This window comes from Drosophila tropicalis, unplaced genomic scaffold (genome assembly GCF_018151085.1).
Source record: "Drosophila tropicalis isolate 14030-0801.00 unplaced genomic scaffold, ASM1815108v1 contig_859, whole genome shotgun sequence".
NCBI lineage: Eukaryota > Metazoa > Arthropoda > Insecta > Diptera > Drosophilidae > Drosophila > Drosophila tropicalis.
The window spans coordinates 2,021,874-2,040,949 of NW_027173353.1; the positions used below are offsets into that span (position 1 = coordinate 2,021,874).

The window sequence follows — 19,076 nt, forward strand, 5'->3', positions numbered from 1 at the left end:
AATTTTGTTTTCTCTTCACGTGTGTGTGTGTTTGTGTGTTTGTGTGTGTGTGTGTGTGTGTGTGTGTGTGGTGGCTATAACATTATATGTTAGATAAACAAAATATTAAGGGTGCATGTAATGTGGTTAGGGGTACCTCGTATATACAATAGACACTTATAATCAATTTTACTGCAGTATATGAATTTGGATTCCATCACATTAATAAGTTTTAAGAATTCTTTTATATTATTGTTTTTGTTTTTTTTTCTAATATACAAAAATAAATACCAGTGGCAGTAAACAAAGAAAAATAACGAATCATTTTTAAACAGAACTAGGTTTTCTACGCATATCGATCATTTCATTGCCTTCCATATCCTGGTTGACAGGTGTATCCTTGGGATCTAACAAATCACCATCAAAGCTGAAAAAGACAATTTAATTTACTTAAACTGACTTCAAAAAATATCATTAGATAACAAAAATGAAATGTTACTTACTATAATTGTATATCCCTAACATTACAATTTAGTTCCTCAGCACACTGAATATATAGAATGTTGAATGTTTCAGTTTTTTTCATTCGTATAATTAGAGGATGTTTCATTCTATCTTCCTGGACTTTCAATTGGAATATCTTTGGTTTTCTTGTCAGAGCCATTACGTATTTAGCATCAAATATTGGTTTATTTATATTATTATTATTATTATTAATATTTGATTTAATTGCGCGCCCACCTAAATGAGAATATATAAATTAAATTTTTGAAATAATTCAAATTTAAATATTTAGCAGCTACATACTTAAAATGTGAAAGTCTCTCAATCCAATACTATATGGCGACTCATGTGGTTGTAGGAAATGGTCTTCCATATTTACAACCACATCATCGACACCCACACCATTCCGTTCGGCCACTTCTTTGAACAAGTGTGTAAACTTTTGAAATTTTCGCATTTCGTATACCTGTATTTCGCCCAGCCTTATAAAATGAGGAGAATAAATATTAAGAATTAACCAATACTTGTAGAAATGTAGAAAAATTAATTGATTTTACCAACTTAAACTGATTTTAATTAAATAATTATCCAAATCGGGATCTACTTCTGCTATATTAGATTTTACGGCTGTTGGAGGAGTATCTTCATCGGAATCCAGATTCACCTATGGTTGATATGTGATATTTTTTATTTTATATATGCTAAATTTGTTTGTACTTACAAATCCTTCGATCCGAGGCATTACGGCAGAAACCAAGTCAATACTATCCACAACCTGTGAACGTGCAGCTAATTCAGCTACTTGGCGACGATGTGAAGATCTTTGTGGAACGTGTAAGTCTGTCATTTCTATGGCATTTGCTTTTAGAGGCTTGCGACCTCTTCTCCGTGCGTTTGGCGGCGACACATTAGACACTTGTGGGATTTCTGTGGTCTTTGATGTAGTATCAGCTTTGCCCAAAGACGAACGTGTACGTCTGGCTACAGGAGCGCTTTCAAGTTGATTCGCTTGTTCCTTTGTGTGGTTTTCCTCCATTTCTAAGATCAACTGGGAGACGGGCGAAAGGGGGCGAGGTGCCACAACTTCTCCAGCTAATGCTGCATCATTTGGCAGCTTGGAATTAACGCTTTTAGTGGTTTCCTTTGATTTTGGAACAGTCTTCGCACCTTTGCCGCGCTTTTTGGACGTGGTCTGAGTTTCGGCAGCATTAATAATATCATAATCGGCTTCCTGACACGATGAGTCGTTGGGTAGACTTAATTGCTCTGCGGGAATTTCTGCGTTTTGGACAAGATTACAAACAATTTTAGTGAAACAAAACCGAAAAGCAAACTGTAAGTGATACGGAATACCAACCTTGTACAGGAGCCCGCCTGTTCAATATGCTGAAGACATCGCAATCATCATCTGACATTTTGATTTATTGCCTTAAAGATTTTTGAACGAATAGAAATTGTTGCGTTTCTTAGCGCCAACTTTTTTAACAAAATAAAATGACGCCAAACAATAAAATATTGCAACCTATGTTGAGGGCGCCACTGAAATATACATACATCTGGCAGCGCTGAACAATTTGTTAAGGATGTAAACACTGAAACAACGGTGACAGCAATCCCAGTGATCACTTGTGAAACATCGATACATCGCAAAACACATCGATATTTTATTCCACCTCTAGTGGCTGGCTCGGTAGTTTCTTTTAACCAAATTTCGGAAGTAATGTGCTAATAAAAAAGAAGTTAAGACTCCTCGACAGAGGAGAGGATCGTTGATGTGCATGTGAGTTTTCTGTTTCGTGTGTGTACGTGTGTACGTTGTGGAAAAGAAAACTTCATTGGGGAAAAAGTGTTGCATCCCTAACCCACCTCCCCCCTCTGTGTATCGCCACGCTACGCAAAATAAAAGAGTCAGACAGTTACAAAATACTCGGTAAATACAATGACGTCCACAAGCAACTTGTCGGATGTTGTGCGTCACTATCAACGGAGCATTGAACGACATGGACAGGATGAGAAAAGAGTAAGTTTGTCCTTGTCTAAATTTCTACAACTTGTGTAATTACTTGCTCTATATGACAATGCAACTGTTCCCAAAAAATTGCCAATTTTCGTAGATCATTGTTTAAATGACCTTTCACTCTCTAAAGACAGATAGAGAGAGAGAGAGAGAGAGTGAGCACTTACAACAAAGCAAACACCTGTCATTACACCTCTCTCTCATACTAATCTGGGTTAACCTTTTTGCATGGCCTACCTGTGTGTGTTTTTTCAGCTTCTCCACTGTATCAGCAAACTGTTTAATTTGCCCATCAAATTTGAGCATCTTCAAGAAACGGGCATTGGAAAAACTGTAAATGCCCTGCGTAAAATCAATGGAGAAATTGGAGTGGCCGCCAAAACTCTAGTCACAAAATGGAAGGCCATGGTTGCTGCTCAAGAGGAGCCTAAGGAGCAATCACAGCATCCTGAGACGCCGACACCAACACCAGATTCAGATGCAAATCGCCGATCTAGTGATGAGGATCAGGACCAGGAAAACAAAGGAAGCAATTCCACCAGTGGAGATGAAGTGCAGCAAGAGCCACAATTACTACCACCACCTCCACCTGAGCACCAAAAACTCGAACATCACCACAATCATAGTCATAGTGGCAAGACCAAGTCGAAACACGAAGGGCGAAGCTCAAAAAGCAAAACGGAAAAAAATGGCCATCACCATAGCAGTAGTAGCAGTAGTAGCCGGACTCACTCTAAGAGCAAGTCAGATCAGGAAAAGAAGCACAAGAGTAATCGACATGACAAGTCAAAAGAAAGTCACAAGTCCAACAAGGAACATAAGCATGAAGAAAAATCCTCTAGTGATAGCAAAGAAAAGTATAAGGAAAAAGAGCAAGCATCGCACCATAAGAGTTCCACCAGCAGCAGCAAGTCTAGTTCCCGGCATGAAAAACCTAAAGATCAGGAAGATCAAAAGTCAGAGAAACAGAAATCCTCTGCATCTGCCTCGGCTAACAAGTCATCCAAGCGTAAGCGCAGTCCTAATCGGCAAGATGATGGCACTCAGCCTTCAAAAGCGGTCAAAAACAAGTCAATGACAGAAGAGGATTCTCAAGATGGCTTTGACTCTAGTATGGGAGCCAATTTCGATGATGTTCTTGGTATGCTCAATTTACCCATGGGCTCATCAAGCAGCTCTAAAAGGTCAACAGCCACCAGCGCTAAGGCAAAATCCTCCTCCAAAGTCACAACAACAACGACGTCAACAGCAACCAAATGCACTTCTTCCTCAACAGCATCATCTAGTGGAAGATCCTCTAGCAATAGGGTAAGTTTTTGCAATATACATAAACACTTGTGCATTACCTCACTTAAATCATTTCACTTTCTTGATCCGCCCAATTAGAAACCAGAGCTACTGGCTCCCACAGCTAAACTGGAACCTTTGGATCCCAGCATTGCCTTGGAATTGCCAACAATATCGAACAACTATAAGCCCATGCCGCTCAATCAAACAGTTATGGCTGTTGTTTTTAATCAGGGCGGTGGCGTCCCCGCATCATCTCATAAGTCTGGAGGCCGTTTCTTTAACGAATCTGAGGCTCTGGCCCAAGGCATTTCCTCCAAAACTATGCGGTTGGTATTAATGTACGCTATTGTCTTGAATTTACTTATGACATTTTGACTCATCAATCAGCACTAAGATCTATTCTGGAGTAAAAACTGGACAAATTCTACAAGTGCCCTCGCTATTTGATCTCTGCACACGTGTGCTACAGAAGAATATTGATGGTAAGCATAAAGCGGAAACTTTCAATCACGATATTAATTTGTTCACTTCTTAGCTTTGGAATACACGGGAGGTGTACCCTTTGAAGTCTTACGTCCAGTTTTGGAACGTGCCACACCACAGCAACTGCTTAACTTTGAAGATTACAATCCCTATTTAATGGATGACAGTGAAGTTCTGTGGCAGCAGCATGTCCAACGACAATGTCGCAGTCAGAAACGCGAAGAGATGGAGACATGGCGCGAAATGTACCTTCGCTGTCAGGAGGAAAAGGAACGCAAGCTTAGCATTCTATCTGAGAGTATAAAGGCCTCACAGAAGCTTATCGAAGCACCAGTAAGAAAAACCCAATTGGCTTTCGTTGACTCAATGGTGAAGCCACCCCGGAGTGTGCAACGTAAGCAAGATCAATTTGGTACCAGAGGCAAACTGATAGCCACGCCAGCAGCTCGTGTGGCAGCTCTTCAGAGTGTTACACCCAATGCTGCCAAGGTGGGGGATGCGCGATTGCGTGTGCTGGCCGCTACACGTGATACGGCGCAAGTCGGTAAATATTTATGCCATAAAAACTAATCTCCAAACGAGAGTCTTATAAGTAATATATCTTTTGCAGGCGCTCCAATGCGTATTAAGAAAGCTCCCCTCATGGCAAAAACATTGCAGTTTATGCGCGGACGACATAAACGTTGAAGTTAATTTTATAATTATACAGTATAGTGTTATACTCAGTTTTGTTAATAATAATCAAACACACACACCAAGACTCACACACACTCTCATACATATCCATAGCAGTGTGTGTGTGATACTCACCCAGTTGGTGTGTTCTTTGGTGGTGTGTGCATTAAAAAACCCGAGATTTTCCGCAATGACAAAAATTCTTGTGTTTGGCATACATTTAAACACTTTATAGTTAGAATAGATTATTTATTCGATTTTGTTCAACATCATTTTTTATTTAAATGTTTTTAATCCATTTAGTTTATTATAAAGGCTGAGAGAATATTTTGATTCATACATAAGTTCGCCCTATTGAAAAACAAAAAAAAATTGTAATAAATTCTAATGCAATTGCTACATATATCAAAATTGCGTTACTTGCTGGATACATAAGTTTATTTAGACCTATAGATTAAGTATTTCAAGCATCCTTCACTACAATATTGATATAATTTGTAGTTACTTTTATATAAGTTTGATTGTTCAGTGTCCCAGAGGGCTGTGCGAGTATCCAAATTTCATTTTTATAATTGTTTCCAATCAATGTTAAGGGAAGCAATACACTCAGATAACAAATGACTGCATCACGCAAGGGCGGCGAACGGATGAAAGACAAAACCAAGTTGTTTCAATTGATAGTAACAGTAATTAATAATATATTATATTACACAGACTTAATGCAAATAAATTATTTTCAAACAAAACGATCTAGTTATCATCTCCCTATTTGTTTCACGTGCCAATGCAGTAGAGCGTTCGACTTCGTCCATAGAAAGCATTGACCAGACGTTGGCAGGAACTATTCATACTTAGGAGACGATTCGTTGTGGCGGAGGACGATGATGAATACGATGTTGATGAAGATGAGTTGGTGTCGCTGCAAGAAAACGATTGAAATTAACGGAAACCAAAGAAAACTTTAACCACTATTACCCCATTGCCGTCAATTTTTTAATATCCCACAATCGTAGGCTGCCATCAATGCAGACTGTGGCCAAATGTTGATTGTGTAGATTCCAAGCCAACGAACTCACACTGGCGGAATGATCCTTGAGCTCGGCCAGCTGTATTCCAGCCGCCAAGTCAAAGATTCGCACTTTGGGTTCCTCACCAGCAGCAGCAAGCATTTTGCCATCAGGACTAAAGGCTAAATTTGTTACTGCTTGACGACAATCGGAAAATATACGCATAAGTTTTCCGCTTGTGGCACACCACAGACGCACCGAATGATCAGCCGATCCAGTTGCTATATAATTGCCATTCGGATGGAAAGCAATGCTCTAAAACAAGAAACGGTAACTGCATGAAAGACTCAAATGAGAGGATAGCAGAAACTCACCTCCACATCTTGAGTGTGACCCGCATAAATAATTAGAGCATGCTCACGTTCTAATGACCACAGACGAGCAGTTAAATCTTTTGATCCAGTTACCACATACTGACCGACAGGACTCTCATCCATGCACCAAATCGGATAGTTGTGACTCCGATAGATGGCCGCACATTGAAGATTATGAGCACGCCAGCAACGCAAAGTGGCATCCTTGGATACACTATAAAATAGCGGATAGTGGGTAGAAAAACGAGCATTGGTAACACCACGAGTGTGTCCACGTAACAGCAAACCTCCGAACTCATTACTAAAATCAAGAAATTTTCTTTTTTAACAAAAAAGTGAGACAGAAGAGGACTGGGAAATTATATTTACTAGGAATTCTCTGCAAATTTACTTCGCTCCGCTTTGCAATTTTCTCGGCGCTCTTCCTCACTGTATTTAATGGAACTAACATCAACCGAATCCTCTTCTAGTTGCTCAGTACAATTGTTGAGCTCCCAAGGACATTCAGATTGGTGATGAAGACGATAAAGACTTTTGCCCCGGCAACTATGCTGATTTAGTTGCCACAACTGCAGAGCAGAATTTTCAAAACCAGCCAACATATGGCATTCATTGCCATCGACATGGGCCGTTGTCAGGCCCCGTGACCGATCACTGATTTTTAAGAAACGCGGGAGTTCAACTTGAGTTTTGAGTACTTGATGTGTAGTGGTTTTTAACGTTAATAGGCAGTCTTCTATATTGGCTCTTGATGGTGGAGCTGGCGTACCGATTCCTGGCTTCATTTCATCCTCAACAACTTCTGTCTTAATATCAGCCTCCAATTTGACAATAGATTCCTCGGCAGAACGCTTTTTGCTGTTCTTTTGATCTTGACTTGATCTGCCACGACTTTGGATATTAGTTAATATTGCAGTAGTGCCTTCTCCACCACCATCGTCACCTCCTTCTAATACGTCCTCCTCGTCCGCGCCATCTCCTAATCCAAGCAAGTGATCTTCACTAAACGCCCGCTGCTCGTTGTCTACGATTTGTACATGCAACCAGGTGTATATCAGATTCATTATGAGCACATGCCCACGCCTTTGCAAATATGCACACATTGTGTCTACCACCTGAGACGTTGTGTGCATCTCATATTTCGATGCCCGAAAATGTGCAACTGTAGCATCCGCCTCTGCCATCTCCAGTTTTGTGCAGCCGCTCAATATCTGTACTAGCTTCATAAAATATTCCAATTCCGCATCTCCCGTATCCTGAGTTTCGCGCGCAAATCGTATTTGACAGGCCAAATCGGGGGCTGAGCATCCATTAATCTTGGTAGGCAGAGGGGCATCATACAAGTCAACGGGCGCGACCAAGTGCACATATTTCTTAAGAAAATCCACAGCCCCTTTTGGCTCTCGGGCCTTCAGCAGCTCCAGGTACAAATGGCACAACATTGGAGCATAAAAACGCTTCATTTCGCACCGCAATGCCTCTGGCTGAGCCTCAACAAACTGTGAAAAACGCCCAAATTGCTGATCCACCGTGTGTTGATTATTGGTGATCACCTGAACATTGGAGTATGTAAATGTGTTCCCACCATGTAAATCCGCGTCTAGCATTTTGTTAACGACAAATTGATTTTTGCTCTGCATCAGGAGAAAATCAGATCGGCGAAACCTTTCATTGCCCTGAAAAATTGAAAGTACAAACAACAAATGTAAAATCCCAAGGACTCTAACACGATGAAAGAACTTACTACATAATTCTTCTGTTTTAGCAAAATGCCCAATGCTTGTCGCAGATAATCATTCTTTGATGTTTTTGCATTTGGTAAACTCATGTTTTATGTACACATCTGACCAAAACAAGTCTTTGACAAATATTTACTTCAACTATAGTATTATAGGGAGTGCTATCTATCCAAGGGGAATTCTTTAACGATGTATTCGCTCAAAACGTTTAATATTTTTTTTAATTTAATCACCATCAACAAAATAAAAAATAGTGATGGACGAAAAAGCGATTCGATTTTAGTTCGATTTTACATTTGAAATATTTTTCGTGATTTTTTATTAATGATTTATGTACAACTATAGATAATAAATTGCGACTTATTTTAGAAAACTGATAAATATATGTATATTGTCCTTTGTGCAGCAAAATTTTTTGTAATTTTGGAAGAATTTTAACAAAAACGAAACTAGTGATGGACCTGCAACTAGTGAGGGACGAACAATCGAATTTGATTTAGTTCCCGCCCTTTATAATTCAGTTTAAACCAGAGGGCCGGGGCTTACTTCGACCGCGTCAAAGTTTCTATACCCTTGCAACTTTTTTGGTAACTCTTTCCTTACCTATTAGCCATCAATGTGGAAGAACGTTTTATCTAAAAAGGCTTATGTTTGCGAAAGAATGGCCTACAATCATAGGAAATAACGAAGATATTGATAATAGTCACTGTTTTCCACCAATCGTTCCTATGGGAGCTATATAATATCGTCACCCAATCTTTATCAAATTCGGCACAGTCATTAACAGATGTATTAAGTTAAGAAATGTTTAATTTGAAAGCAATCGCGTTAAAAGTAACGAAGTTATTTACAAAAGTCACTGTTTTCGACCGATCGTTCCTATGGGAGCTATATGATATAGTCACCCGATCTTGATCAAATTTGGCACAGTAGTTTATAGGCGTAATAATATCTCTAATATTAAGTTTCACGATAATAACATAGAAAATAACGAAGTTATTGAGAAAAGTCACTGTTCGTGACTTTGGGGTTTGTATGGGAGCTATATGATATAGTGGTCCGATCCGGCTGAATCCGAGATATACAACGCATAGGTGCAAAATTTAAGCTCTGTAGCTCTTACGGTCTAGGAGGAGTTTGCGTTGATCCAGACGGACGGACGGACGGACGGACATGGCTATTTGAACTCGTCTCGTCGTGCTGATCAAGAATATATATACTTTGTATGGTCGGAGATGCTACGTTCTATGCGTTGCACACTTCTGACCAAAATTAATATACCCTTTTTGCAAATATTCGTATTACAAATTTTTGGAAATCGGACTAACAGCAAGCCCGAATCAAATGATCCTAATTCATATTGACCCATAAATGAATTGTAAAAAATATACATAATAATTAATATATTGTCAAATATTGTCAAATAGTAAAAATAAAAAGCTTCTATTTCAAAAAAATTTAATGTATCTTTACGAAATTTGTACACCATTTACATCCATTGGCTGCTATAACCATCTTGATCCGGGACCTAATGATTAAATGATTTATTTTTTGTTTAGAAATGATGAAATTTACATTTTTTGGTTTTTGTATTTTCGTTTTCAGGATATTTAATTAATTTAAATTTAATTAATTTATAAATCGTTAAGAATATTCCCAGACTATCATAGTTTTTTGAATCTTCTAGAAGAATGGCCAATACTCAATGATTAAATGGCCATTCTTCTAGAAGATTCAAAAACTATGCCATTACTCAATGATTAAATGGACACCCATCAACTGGCCAAATATATAGTTTTCCTTTTTTTGGATGTACAGTAGTACTTATATTTTGTACTAATGCTCAAATGCTAAGACAACTGAATCATGTCCCAAGAGCTGTCTTACTACTTATGTGTTGCATGTCCTTACTGAGATAACATCAAAAACCCGTATATTACACCGTGGATATAAAATTTATATTATTATTACATAAAAAGGCCAGAGCAAATAAACTTACATAATACTTTGAACTTAATTATAGAAGAGAGAGATACTATAAGCCTTTTAATATCATGTCGGACTACAGATCCTCGTCCATTTGTTCATCAGACTTGTTCAAGTTCACATTGCATGTGTTATTATTCTCAAAGAACTCCAGATCATCATCGTAATCATCGAGATCTTCGGTAGTTGTTGATTGCTGGTGGAGTTGTGGCGGTTGTTGTTGCTCAGGCCCCTGCTTAGAAAGAACTGAAAGAGGCAATTGGTGAGGAGGGGGCTGCCAAGGCACTAATGCAGTACAGGGTCGTGGAACTGATTTTATTAGCCATTCTGGCGGTATGCCGGCAGCTGCCACAGGTGGTGCAGTGCTCTGTTTGAGTTCATCACAGATCACAATGCGATTGGCGTTACGAAGTTTTTGCTCAAGCTCCATGGCCGCCAGTTGATATGCAGGATTTGGATGATGTGTTTTTCCAGTACTAGTCGATGGAATATCATCGGTAGCTAGGCCCCCAGTTACCGAAGCTACACTATTGTTATTGCCACTCCCATTGACACCAGCTCCAACTTTTGATTCGCCAGAAATTTGTAATCCACTAAAATGTTGTGTGATCCGCTCCTCGGTAATTAGCATTTTGGGAGGCCTGCAAAATTATTAGCTTTGACCTCGCAATATTTTTGATTTGGATCTCACACTTACATTACAGTTGCCAATTGCTCTAAGGATTTTCGTTTATGTGACTCAATTCCATAGTTGGTATTAGCGTTTGACCCAAAGTGCATAATCCCGCCTACATCTGGTTGAGGGCACGCCCACGGCATTCCGTCCCAAGGAGTGGCTGGACGTGGGAAAAAAATTGCTTTGTTTTTGTTGTTTGCAGTAGAAGCTGCTGCTGCTGGATTGCCCGAGCCGCCGTAGGACCTAATAAAAAACATTAAATTAAAAACGAGGACAGTTTCAAAATAAAATTCATGTGCTTTATTTCACTCACTGCATTTTGGAGACAGCTGCGATTCTTGCGGTTCCCCAATTACGCTGTATTTATTTAAATAAATAAATCAAAAAAAATTTGTCCAATTTCAACCTGCAGTGCTGCTAGAGCTGGAAAAATATCGATGGTACTATCGATACATCGATGGTTTTGTATTTTTATATTTTTTCCAGCTCTATGCGAACTTCGAACGTAAACACAACGTTACTCACGAACTCGAACATGTTCGCGCGTTTACTCAAATGTTCGAACGGTTTACTCACGCGGTTTAAATCGCGTGAGTAAACGCTAGCGTTTTTAGAAACATCGATATTGCTATCGATACATTTTTATAAAACATCGATGTTTTTCCAGCTCTAGTAGAACGAACTCGAACATGTTCGATCGGTTTACTCACGAACTCGAACATGTTCGCGCGTTTACTCAAATGTTCGAGCGGTAAACGCTAGCGTTTTTAGAAAAATTTTCAGTGCTGCTAAATACTGTAGATACTGAACCCAGTGGCGCTCAAGCGCTTTGAGAAAAATCCACAAAAAATACCGCAACTTGCATTATAAATAGGGCGGTAAGCTCAACTTTTAAAATATTACAAAGATTCATTCTCAAGTGAAAAGTGCAAACAGAAATTTACAAATTTTAAAAAATCAAAAGTAATAATTAACAATAATTTAAGGTAAAATTAATAAATTGATATATAACATAACAAGTGTAATACAATATACAATTTATATTGTTTCAAAATGCGTTTCACAAGGTAAGCAATTTGTTATTTAAAGTTTTAAACATATCAAACACAATCTTAAGCAGTTAGGAGACCATGTTTCATATTTAAATTACTACATAATTTGGAATATTTGATAATTAAAAGTTCAATGCTATAGTCCGAAACGAACTGAAAATAACACTTTTAAATTAGGTAATATAATTTCTTTGTAAGAAACACACATAACAACATGTCGATATATGTATGTAGGCTCACAGATTGATGTTCAAAATGACACCAATTGACTTTCTTTCCACTCGCACTTTCCATTTGACTGTCTTATCAGGGCGAAAAAACATGTTTTTCAACTCAAAATAAATGCATTCTTAATGACGTTCGCTCTAGACTGTTGTTTTCCTTTGACTAAGCAGTATTAAAAACAAATATCGCCAGTTACTACATGGCAACTGACTCAGTCTTATCAGCAGCATCAAACTATATGTACATATGTATGTCTGAACAAATAGACCCCCTTGGGATCGAAATTGACGTCACAACATTATATTACAGGTAGTAATCCCAATCGGAGGTTTCGTCATCCAATAACGAAAAACGAACGAATTGCGAAAAATAATTTTCAATTATTTCTAAATTTAGTTTAACCGCTACACTCAGGTTATACATTGCAAAAATTTTAAGCTTTACTCGAATTAAAGCTTAGATGTGGTCGTATGTAGATAAAAGCTATATAAATGTAGATAACAAATTTAAGATAAATAAATATATCACACGTGCATAAATTTCGATCAGTGCGGTTTCAAAATTGCCCGTTTTTCCAACGAGACGTCACAAAAAAAAAAATACGGTAAATTAATCAGAGTGGCTGCAAAGAAAAACTAAGGGGAACAAAGAAAACCTTAAGTGACAGGAAAAAAATATTTGCGTGGAAATTTAAAATTTGCCAGACTAAACAAGTTATGACACCTGCAACCCTAAATTTGTTTATGCTTTTTTTTTCCACTGATTTGCTATCAATCAAATGCATTACGAACTGATAAGCCAAAACACGCTTTGGAACACCCCCACACCCTTTAGGAACAGGAGGCTTGGCAACAAGATCTGTGGGGTGTTCAAGGTCTAGATTAAGGCGTCTGCGAAATAAGAGAAGTGTTAGCTATAAATAAACAATTGAATTATTTCTATTTTTCCCGAATGCATTTAAATTAAATCAAATCCTACACTACGTGCAAGCCCTGGCAGCATTTTCATTCATGTGTGGGGGTGTGTGTGTGTATGTGTGCGTGAAGGTCAGATATCTTTTAAGTTTGTGTGTGTGCTTGGCATTCTTTTCTGTTATATCAAGTGTGAAACTAGTCTCCAAATATCGTGATTAAGAATTTAAAGAAAATTTTTTAACAATGTGGTCGCGAACATTCCGTACATTTGTTATTGTTACAGCAAAAAGATACACAATTAAACGATACGCCAGGTTTGTATAATTTCCAGAAACAAAAACAAAGTTTCAGAAACAACAACAACAAAACAGTTTAATAGAGTTGTCAATGTAAATTAAAACTTGGTTGTCTATCGTTATATCGTGTATCATGAATACGAGAATATTAATATATTTGGTGTCGAATTATTGCGAGATTTTTAAAATCTAATACTGCGACTAATTACTAAAATTTATTATAAAAATATATCTACATTATTTAGCTGCATTCAGATTTTTGAATTATGTTTTAATATATTTAAGAAATTTACTGATTTTAATCGATAAATATTTTGCATCTCCTGTCGAGTTTATATAATATGGCAACCCTGTACACGTCCTACAATGTGTGTTGAGTTAAAATATTTAAATTGTGACCGGTTTTTGATAGGTTCTTATCAATTTTACTTCAATTTGTGTTGTTGTTAAAAAAGCTAACCCAACAAGCTCGAGACTCATGAAGTCAGGGAGCTTAAACCTGTTATCAATTGGGGGGCTCTCTCACGTTTACACATGCTCAGTTGGAATTGAGCACTTGAGAGTTAAACTTCTACGCAGCGCAAAAGATCGAACGGAATAAACGCACCACTACATGTTTACTTATCTGCATATGTATACATATGTACATATATATTAAGTGAGGTTTTTATGTAAACAAATTACTGTTGAATTTCCAACAAACAACAACAACCACAACAAGCTAGCAAGCGGGTGAACCATTAACAAAAAAATCACACGGCTGAAAAACCCATGAGTCATTTTGACGTGGCCGTCGCACTTCCACAGAGAGACAGATAATTCGGCTTCTAGTCGGGCGGCTACCGATGTCTACATCGGGGAAGTACCTAAAACGAACACAACAAAGTTGAGATTGTTTGCGAGCTGCTCACGATCGCATCATTTCCAATTAGACAGTCGACGACAGCGGATGGATTTTACAACGCGGTTTAATTTGCACGCAATATTGAAGTTTACATATAATAGAAATGAATCAATACTTCGATTTGGATAGGAGGCAAAATGTTTCGTATCTGAATGATGCTTCAAGTACTAGTGGTTATAGCAGTGCCAATTCGCCGACTTCTACGTCCATGTCACCAGCCCATTCACCGGAATCCACCACACTCCAAAATGAATTCGCCAATTTGGCTTTGCCCCCGGTTGAAAATTCACCACCGTTTATGAATTTACCATACCATCAACAGCCCAGTCAGCTGATGCCAAATGGCAACATACCCAACGCGAGTTTTGGCAACATGTACATGGATCATCAATATTATACATCGGCTCCGCCTCCTGCAACAACTGTTCAGCAGACAGCATTAAATTTCCAACAACAACAGCCAGGATCTGGGATGAAAAATGAATTTCCCGCGGTACTTCAAATAGCCGAGCAACCTGTTGAAAAATTTCGCTTCCGGTATAAAAGTGAGATGCATGGCACCCATGGCTCTCTGAATGGAGCAAACTCGAAGCGTACCCCGAAAACATTTCCGGAAGTAATGTTGCTTAATTATACGGGGCCAGCAGTAATACGGTGCAGCCTCTTCCAAACGAACCTCGACAGTCCCCATTCACATCAATTGGTGGTACGAAAGGATGAGCGCGATGTTTGTGATCCGCATGACTTGCATGTGTCCCAGGAGCGTGGCTATGTTGCTCAGTTTATTAATATGGGCATAATACATACTGCTAAAAAATATATATTTGATGAACTGCTGAAAAAGAAGCAGGATCGTTTGGTCTTTCAAATGAATCGACGTGAGTTGTCAACTAAACAGATTCAGGAGTTGCATCAGGAAACAGAGCGGGAGGCCAAGGACATGAATCTAAATCAGGTAGGTTTCCCTATTGACTTACCAACAAGAAACATTTTAAATATTTGTATTGTATTGTTTCTGGTAGGTTCGTCTTTGTTTTGAGGCCTTTAAGATCGGGGAGAACAATACATGGACCCAGATAGCTGCCCCGGTCTTTAGTAATCCTATTAACAACCGAAAGTCTGCACAAACGGGAGAGTTGAGAATTGTTCGCCTTAGCAAACCCACGGGCAGTGTTACTGGAAACGATGAGCTTATTCTGCTAGTCGAGAAGGTCAGCAAGAAGAACATTAAGGTGCGCTTCTTTGAGGAGAACGAAGATGGTGAAATTGTGTGGGAAGCATTTGCCAAATTCCGTGAATCAGATGTGCATCATCAGTATGCAATTGTGTGCCAGACACCCGCATATAGGGACAAGGATGTAGATCAAGAGGTTAATGTCAGCATTGAGCTAATCCGGCCATCCGACGATGAACGATCTTTTCCACCGCTGGGATTCCGTTATAAGCCTCGCGATGCAATTGTTTCGCGTAAGCGACGACGCACTTGCTCCACAGCTACTACTAACAGCAGTGGCAGCTCTGGAACGGGTAGTGCCAATAACTCAATGGAGCTGCCCGTAACACTGGCACAAGTGCAGCCTATGGCTATATCGCATCACGATCAGACCATTAGTCAGGAGTTTGGTAAAGATTCCCATCTGGAGGAGCTCATAAATTCGGTACATTTTCGAAAAATGATCGAAACTGATTCTGAAGAGTTAGAAAGAATGTGCGATCCAGTCTTAGGCGTTCTCGAACAGGACGGATATGGTAAATCAGAGATTGTAGCGTCTACCGCTGCCGCTCTAGAGCCAACATCGAAATGCCTAGAAGCCATTTTTAGAGCCTTTGAATCGGCACGCCACAATCCACAGCCTTCGGAGAGCACTAGAAAACATGTTGAGGAACTCTTTACAAACCATGCCCGCAAGAATGACAATCACGACACACTTTTGCACGAGGTTATTAGCCAAAAACAGGACAATCTGAAGCTGGCATTCAAGACATTGCAGGTGCTTAATTTCTTTGGGCTCCACGATTTGGCCAGCACATCGATTAACGCGGATGGCGACAGTGGACTTCATATAGCTTGCCAGCAAGATCGGCCTCATTATATTCGACCTCTACTTAAACTGGGCTGCAATCCCAATCAACAGAATCATGCCAACGACACGGCACTTCATGTGGCCGTCAAAGAGGAGCGGATAAGCTGCATCGATAGCTTTCTGAATGGTGTGCCGCCCGTTAAATTGGATCTCACATTAAAAAATGATGACGGATTGAGTCCACTGCATATGGCAATTCGACAAAATAAATACGATATTGCCAAAAAATTAATCAATCATGATCGCACTGCAATCAGTGTGGCAAACACGACCGATGGCAATAATGCCCTTCACATGGCCGTACTCGAACAAAGCGTAGAGCTACTAGTACTCATATTGGATGCCCAAAATTCAACGCTCACCGATATACTTCAAGCTCGAAATGCAGCTGGTTACACGCCGCTGGAGCTGGCACGCTGCAAGGCCAACGGACGTGTTGTCCAGTTACTGGAAAAAGTCTACCCAGATCGAGGTGAAACGACAATGACTTGGATACCGTTCAAAGTAAAAGAAGAGATCGATTCTTCTTCAGACGATAGCAGTGACACGGGGGGTCTTGAGATGAAGACCGAAGAAGATGTCGTTATCAAGACCGAAGATGATGACGACATAGACACAACGCCCCAAATGGAAACGGCAAATGCAAGAAATTTGAAAATTCTACTTAATAATAAGACCCGATTTGATAAATTAGCTGCCCAGCTAAACCAGCAAAACATTTGGAGGCAATTGGCGAAGAAAACGGAAATGGAGAAGTTCGTCTTTCTCTGGTCTAGTGCCGAGGGCATGCTAGATTATTTATACCACAAATCGAGCAGGGCAGAATTTGAAAGCTTTGCCCAGGCTCTTCACGATCAACTGGGAGTTCTTACATAAGATTAGCATAGTATTTTCATTATTATATCTATACATTATAGCCCATATTTGCCCTAATCCGAACACAATTCTAACCAAATTAAAGATTTGAATATATATTTACATAATGACATACATACATATGTATTTTGTAATATACAACTTTTTATTAAAACACAATTAACAAGCAAATTAGGTACATGTTCATGCATCTATCTCTTGATAAACCGTTTATTTCTGTTTTGTTTTTGATAAGATATGAAAAAAACAATTTTCCATATAAACCTTTGTGTATACAATAAATATTTGAGAAGTCTATATATGTATGCATTTAATGGGAATCTTTTAGAAACAGGGGGATCCCAGCACGTTCTCCATTTTAAACATGAGAAAAGTGAATCACCCAACTTATAAATTGCATTGAGCAAGTGTGTGTGCGTGTATGTTTACAGGGGAATTACTTGACTTGGGCCTTCCCCTGGCCGTTGCCTTATCTATTTAAACGACATTCTTTACCAATGAAATTTGTTTTCATGCCTCCTCGTTTTGATCCTTTTTTACAGCAATATGGCTCAAATTATCGATGGCAAGGCAATGTCCAAGGAGATACGCATCGAACTGCATCAAGAATTAAAGGAATTTGTAGCTGCTGGTAATCCATTACCTCATTTAACAGCCGTTATCGTTGGGGAAGATCCCGCCAGTCAGACCTATGTTCATAACAAGATGCTTGCCTGCAAAGAGGTGGGAATTTCCAGTGAGACGAAAATATTGCCCGAATCCACCACCCAGGAAGAATTGCTACAATTGATCAATCAACTGAATACGGATAAAAATGTGACAGGAGTTCTGATCCAATTGCCAGTACCCGATCACATTGATGAGCGTACCATTTGCAATGCTGTCGCTGCTGAGAAGGATGTTGATGGCTTCCATGAGATCAACATTGGTCGCCTAGCCCTCGATATGGAAGGCACAATTCCAGCTACACCGCTGGGCGTTAAAACTCTTTTAGAACGCAGCAACATTGAGACCTTTGGCCGCAATGCGGTTGTTGTTGGTCGCTCCAAGAATGTGAGCCTTCCAATGGCGATGCTCCTGCACTCTGATGGCAGGCATAGCATCAAAGGTCTTGATTCTACAGTAACAATATGTCATAGGTTCGTGTTAATTTGCAATTTCGTTAATGGTAAATTCTATATATTATATTAAAACACAACCACCAGATATACCCCGCCCAAGGAGCTAGCTAAATTTTGCCGTCAAGCAGATATAATTGTTGTTGCAGTGGGTAAACCTGGTTTGATCACAAAGGATATGATAAAGCCGGGTGCCTGTATCATTGATGTGGGAATCAATCGCATCAAGGACGACAAAACCGGCAAATTTAAGTTAGTTGGCGATGTTGACTATGAAGGTGCGTCTAAGAATTGTTCTCCATCATTCAATTCTTACAACTTTGGCATTTATATTTTTTTGTAGAAGTGCGACAGGTTGCTGGACACATTACACCAGTTCCTGGCGGTGTTGGACCCATGACTGTTACCATGCTAATGCACAATACACTCAAGGCAGCAAAGAAGCAAAATGCCACTCGACTAATAAATGTTTAAAAATCGTACATACAGGTGATATGTACAGGTATACATACATACATATGTAAGGAGCAATAGCAGCAACAATCCCAAGCCCGTGGCTCTCTCGCAATAGTATTTTTTGTCCTATTATTTAAAGCCATACTAACCATTAGTTGATTAGATTAACTCAATTACCTATTATGACGATTTTATTAAATGCCACTAATTACTAATATCTATTGAATTATATAATGAATAAAGCATTTTATATCTACATACATACTTACATATAGCCCGTTTTAACTTAATATCCATGAATAATTTTTACTTGCATTTCTCACAGCTGTTTACGTTTCCTCTTCTTTTTGGTAGACAGTCTTATAGCAAAACAGAGATGCCAACTTTCAAACTTTTGAATACCTTAAAATGAAATTTTCCT

At 39.0% G+C, this 19,076-nt stretch overlaps 6 protein-coding genes across 9 annotated transcripts; 3 read left to right on the forward strand and 3 right to left on the reverse strand.

Annotated features, from left to right (window-relative positions):
* Positions 1-205: 205 nt before the first annotated feature.
* Positions 206-2,047, reverse strand: Rad60 (DNA repair protein Rad60). Of its 2 annotated transcripts, XM_068296863.1 has the most exons (6): positions 1,841-2,045; positions 1,205-1,761; positions 1,041-1,147; positions 787-965; positions 483-720; positions 206-406 (listed from the first exon to the last, which is right to left on the reverse strand). In XM_068296863.1, exons 1-6 carry the CDS (start codon positions 1,896-1,898, stop codon positions 307-309), a joined length of 1,239 nt encoding a protein of 412 aa, XP_068152964.1. In that variant the 5' UTR covers positions 1,899-2,045; the 3' UTR covers positions 206-306. The 2 variants fall into 2 exon arrangements, with proteins under 2 accessions (XP_068152964.1, XP_068152965.1); XM_068296864.1 differs by lacking the exons at positions 206-406; positions 483-720 and having other exon boundaries at positions 838-965; positions 1,045-1,147; positions 1,841-2,047.
* Positions 2,048-2,162: 115 nt separating this feature from the next.
* EloA (elongin A) lies at positions 2,163-5,694 on the forward strand. The gene is made up of 6 exons (XM_068298200.1): positions 2,163-2,503; positions 2,756-3,808; positions 3,887-4,116; positions 4,178-4,272; positions 4,326-4,817; positions 4,884-5,694. The coding sequence occupies exons 1-6, from the start codon at positions 2,423-2,425 to the stop codon at positions 4,958-4,960; spliced, it is 2,028 nt and encodes a 675-aa protein (XP_068154301.1). The 5' UTR covers positions 2,163-2,422; the 3' UTR covers positions 4,961-5,694.
* Positions 5,130-8,281, reverse strand: wda (will decrease acetylation). Its single transcript, XM_068298199.1, has 5 exons — positions 8,074-8,281; positions 6,699-8,005; positions 6,330-6,630; positions 5,924-6,270; positions 5,130-5,867 (listed from the first exon to the last, which is right to left on the reverse strand). The coding sequence occupies exons 1-5, from the start codon at positions 8,155-8,157 to the stop codon at positions 5,723-5,725; spliced, it is 2,184 nt and encodes a 727-aa protein (XP_068154300.1). The 5' UTR covers positions 8,158-8,281; the 3' UTR covers positions 5,130-5,722.
* Positions 8,282-10,004: 1,723 nt separating this feature from the next.
* On the reverse strand, positions 10,005-11,173 carry Mst85C. The gene is made up of 3 exons (XM_068298204.1): positions 11,044-11,173; positions 10,752-10,973; positions 10,005-10,695 (listed from the first exon to the last, which is right to left on the reverse strand). Exons 1-3 carry the CDS (start codon positions 11,046-11,048, stop codon positions 10,131-10,133), a joined length of 792 nt encoding a protein of 263 aa, XP_068154305.1. The 5' UTR covers positions 11,049-11,173; the 3' UTR covers positions 10,005-10,130.
* A 476-nt stretch (positions 11,174-11,649) lies between these two features.
* Nmdmc (NAD-dependent methylenetetrahydrofolate dehydrogenase) lies at positions 11,650-18,925 on the forward strand. Of its 3 annotated transcripts, none has more exons than XM_068298202.1 (4): positions 11,650-11,797; positions 17,624-18,220; positions 18,287-18,477; positions 18,543-18,925. In XM_068298202.1, the coding sequence occupies exons 1-4, from the start codon at positions 11,784-11,786 to the stop codon at positions 18,671-18,673; spliced, it is 933 nt and encodes a 310-aa protein (XP_068154303.1). In that variant the 5' UTR covers positions 11,650-11,783; the 3' UTR covers positions 18,674-18,925. The 3 variants fall into 3 exon arrangements, with proteins under 3 accessions (XP_068154303.1, XP_068154304.1, XP_068154302.1); XM_068298203.1 differs by lacking the exon at positions 11,650-11,797 and adding an exon at positions 12,544-12,611; XM_068298201.1 differs by lacking the exon at positions 11,650-11,797 and adding an exon at positions 13,117-13,235.
* Positions 13,687-17,378, forward strand: Rel (Relish). The gene is made up of 2 exons (XM_068298197.1): positions 13,687-15,076; positions 15,144-17,378. The coding sequence occupies exons 1-2, from the start codon at positions 14,225-14,227 to the stop codon at positions 17,079-17,081; spliced, it is 2,790 nt and encodes a 929-aa protein (XP_068154298.1). The 5' UTR covers positions 13,687-14,224; the 3' UTR covers positions 17,082-17,378.
* Positions 18,926-19,076: the final 151 nt, after the last annotated feature.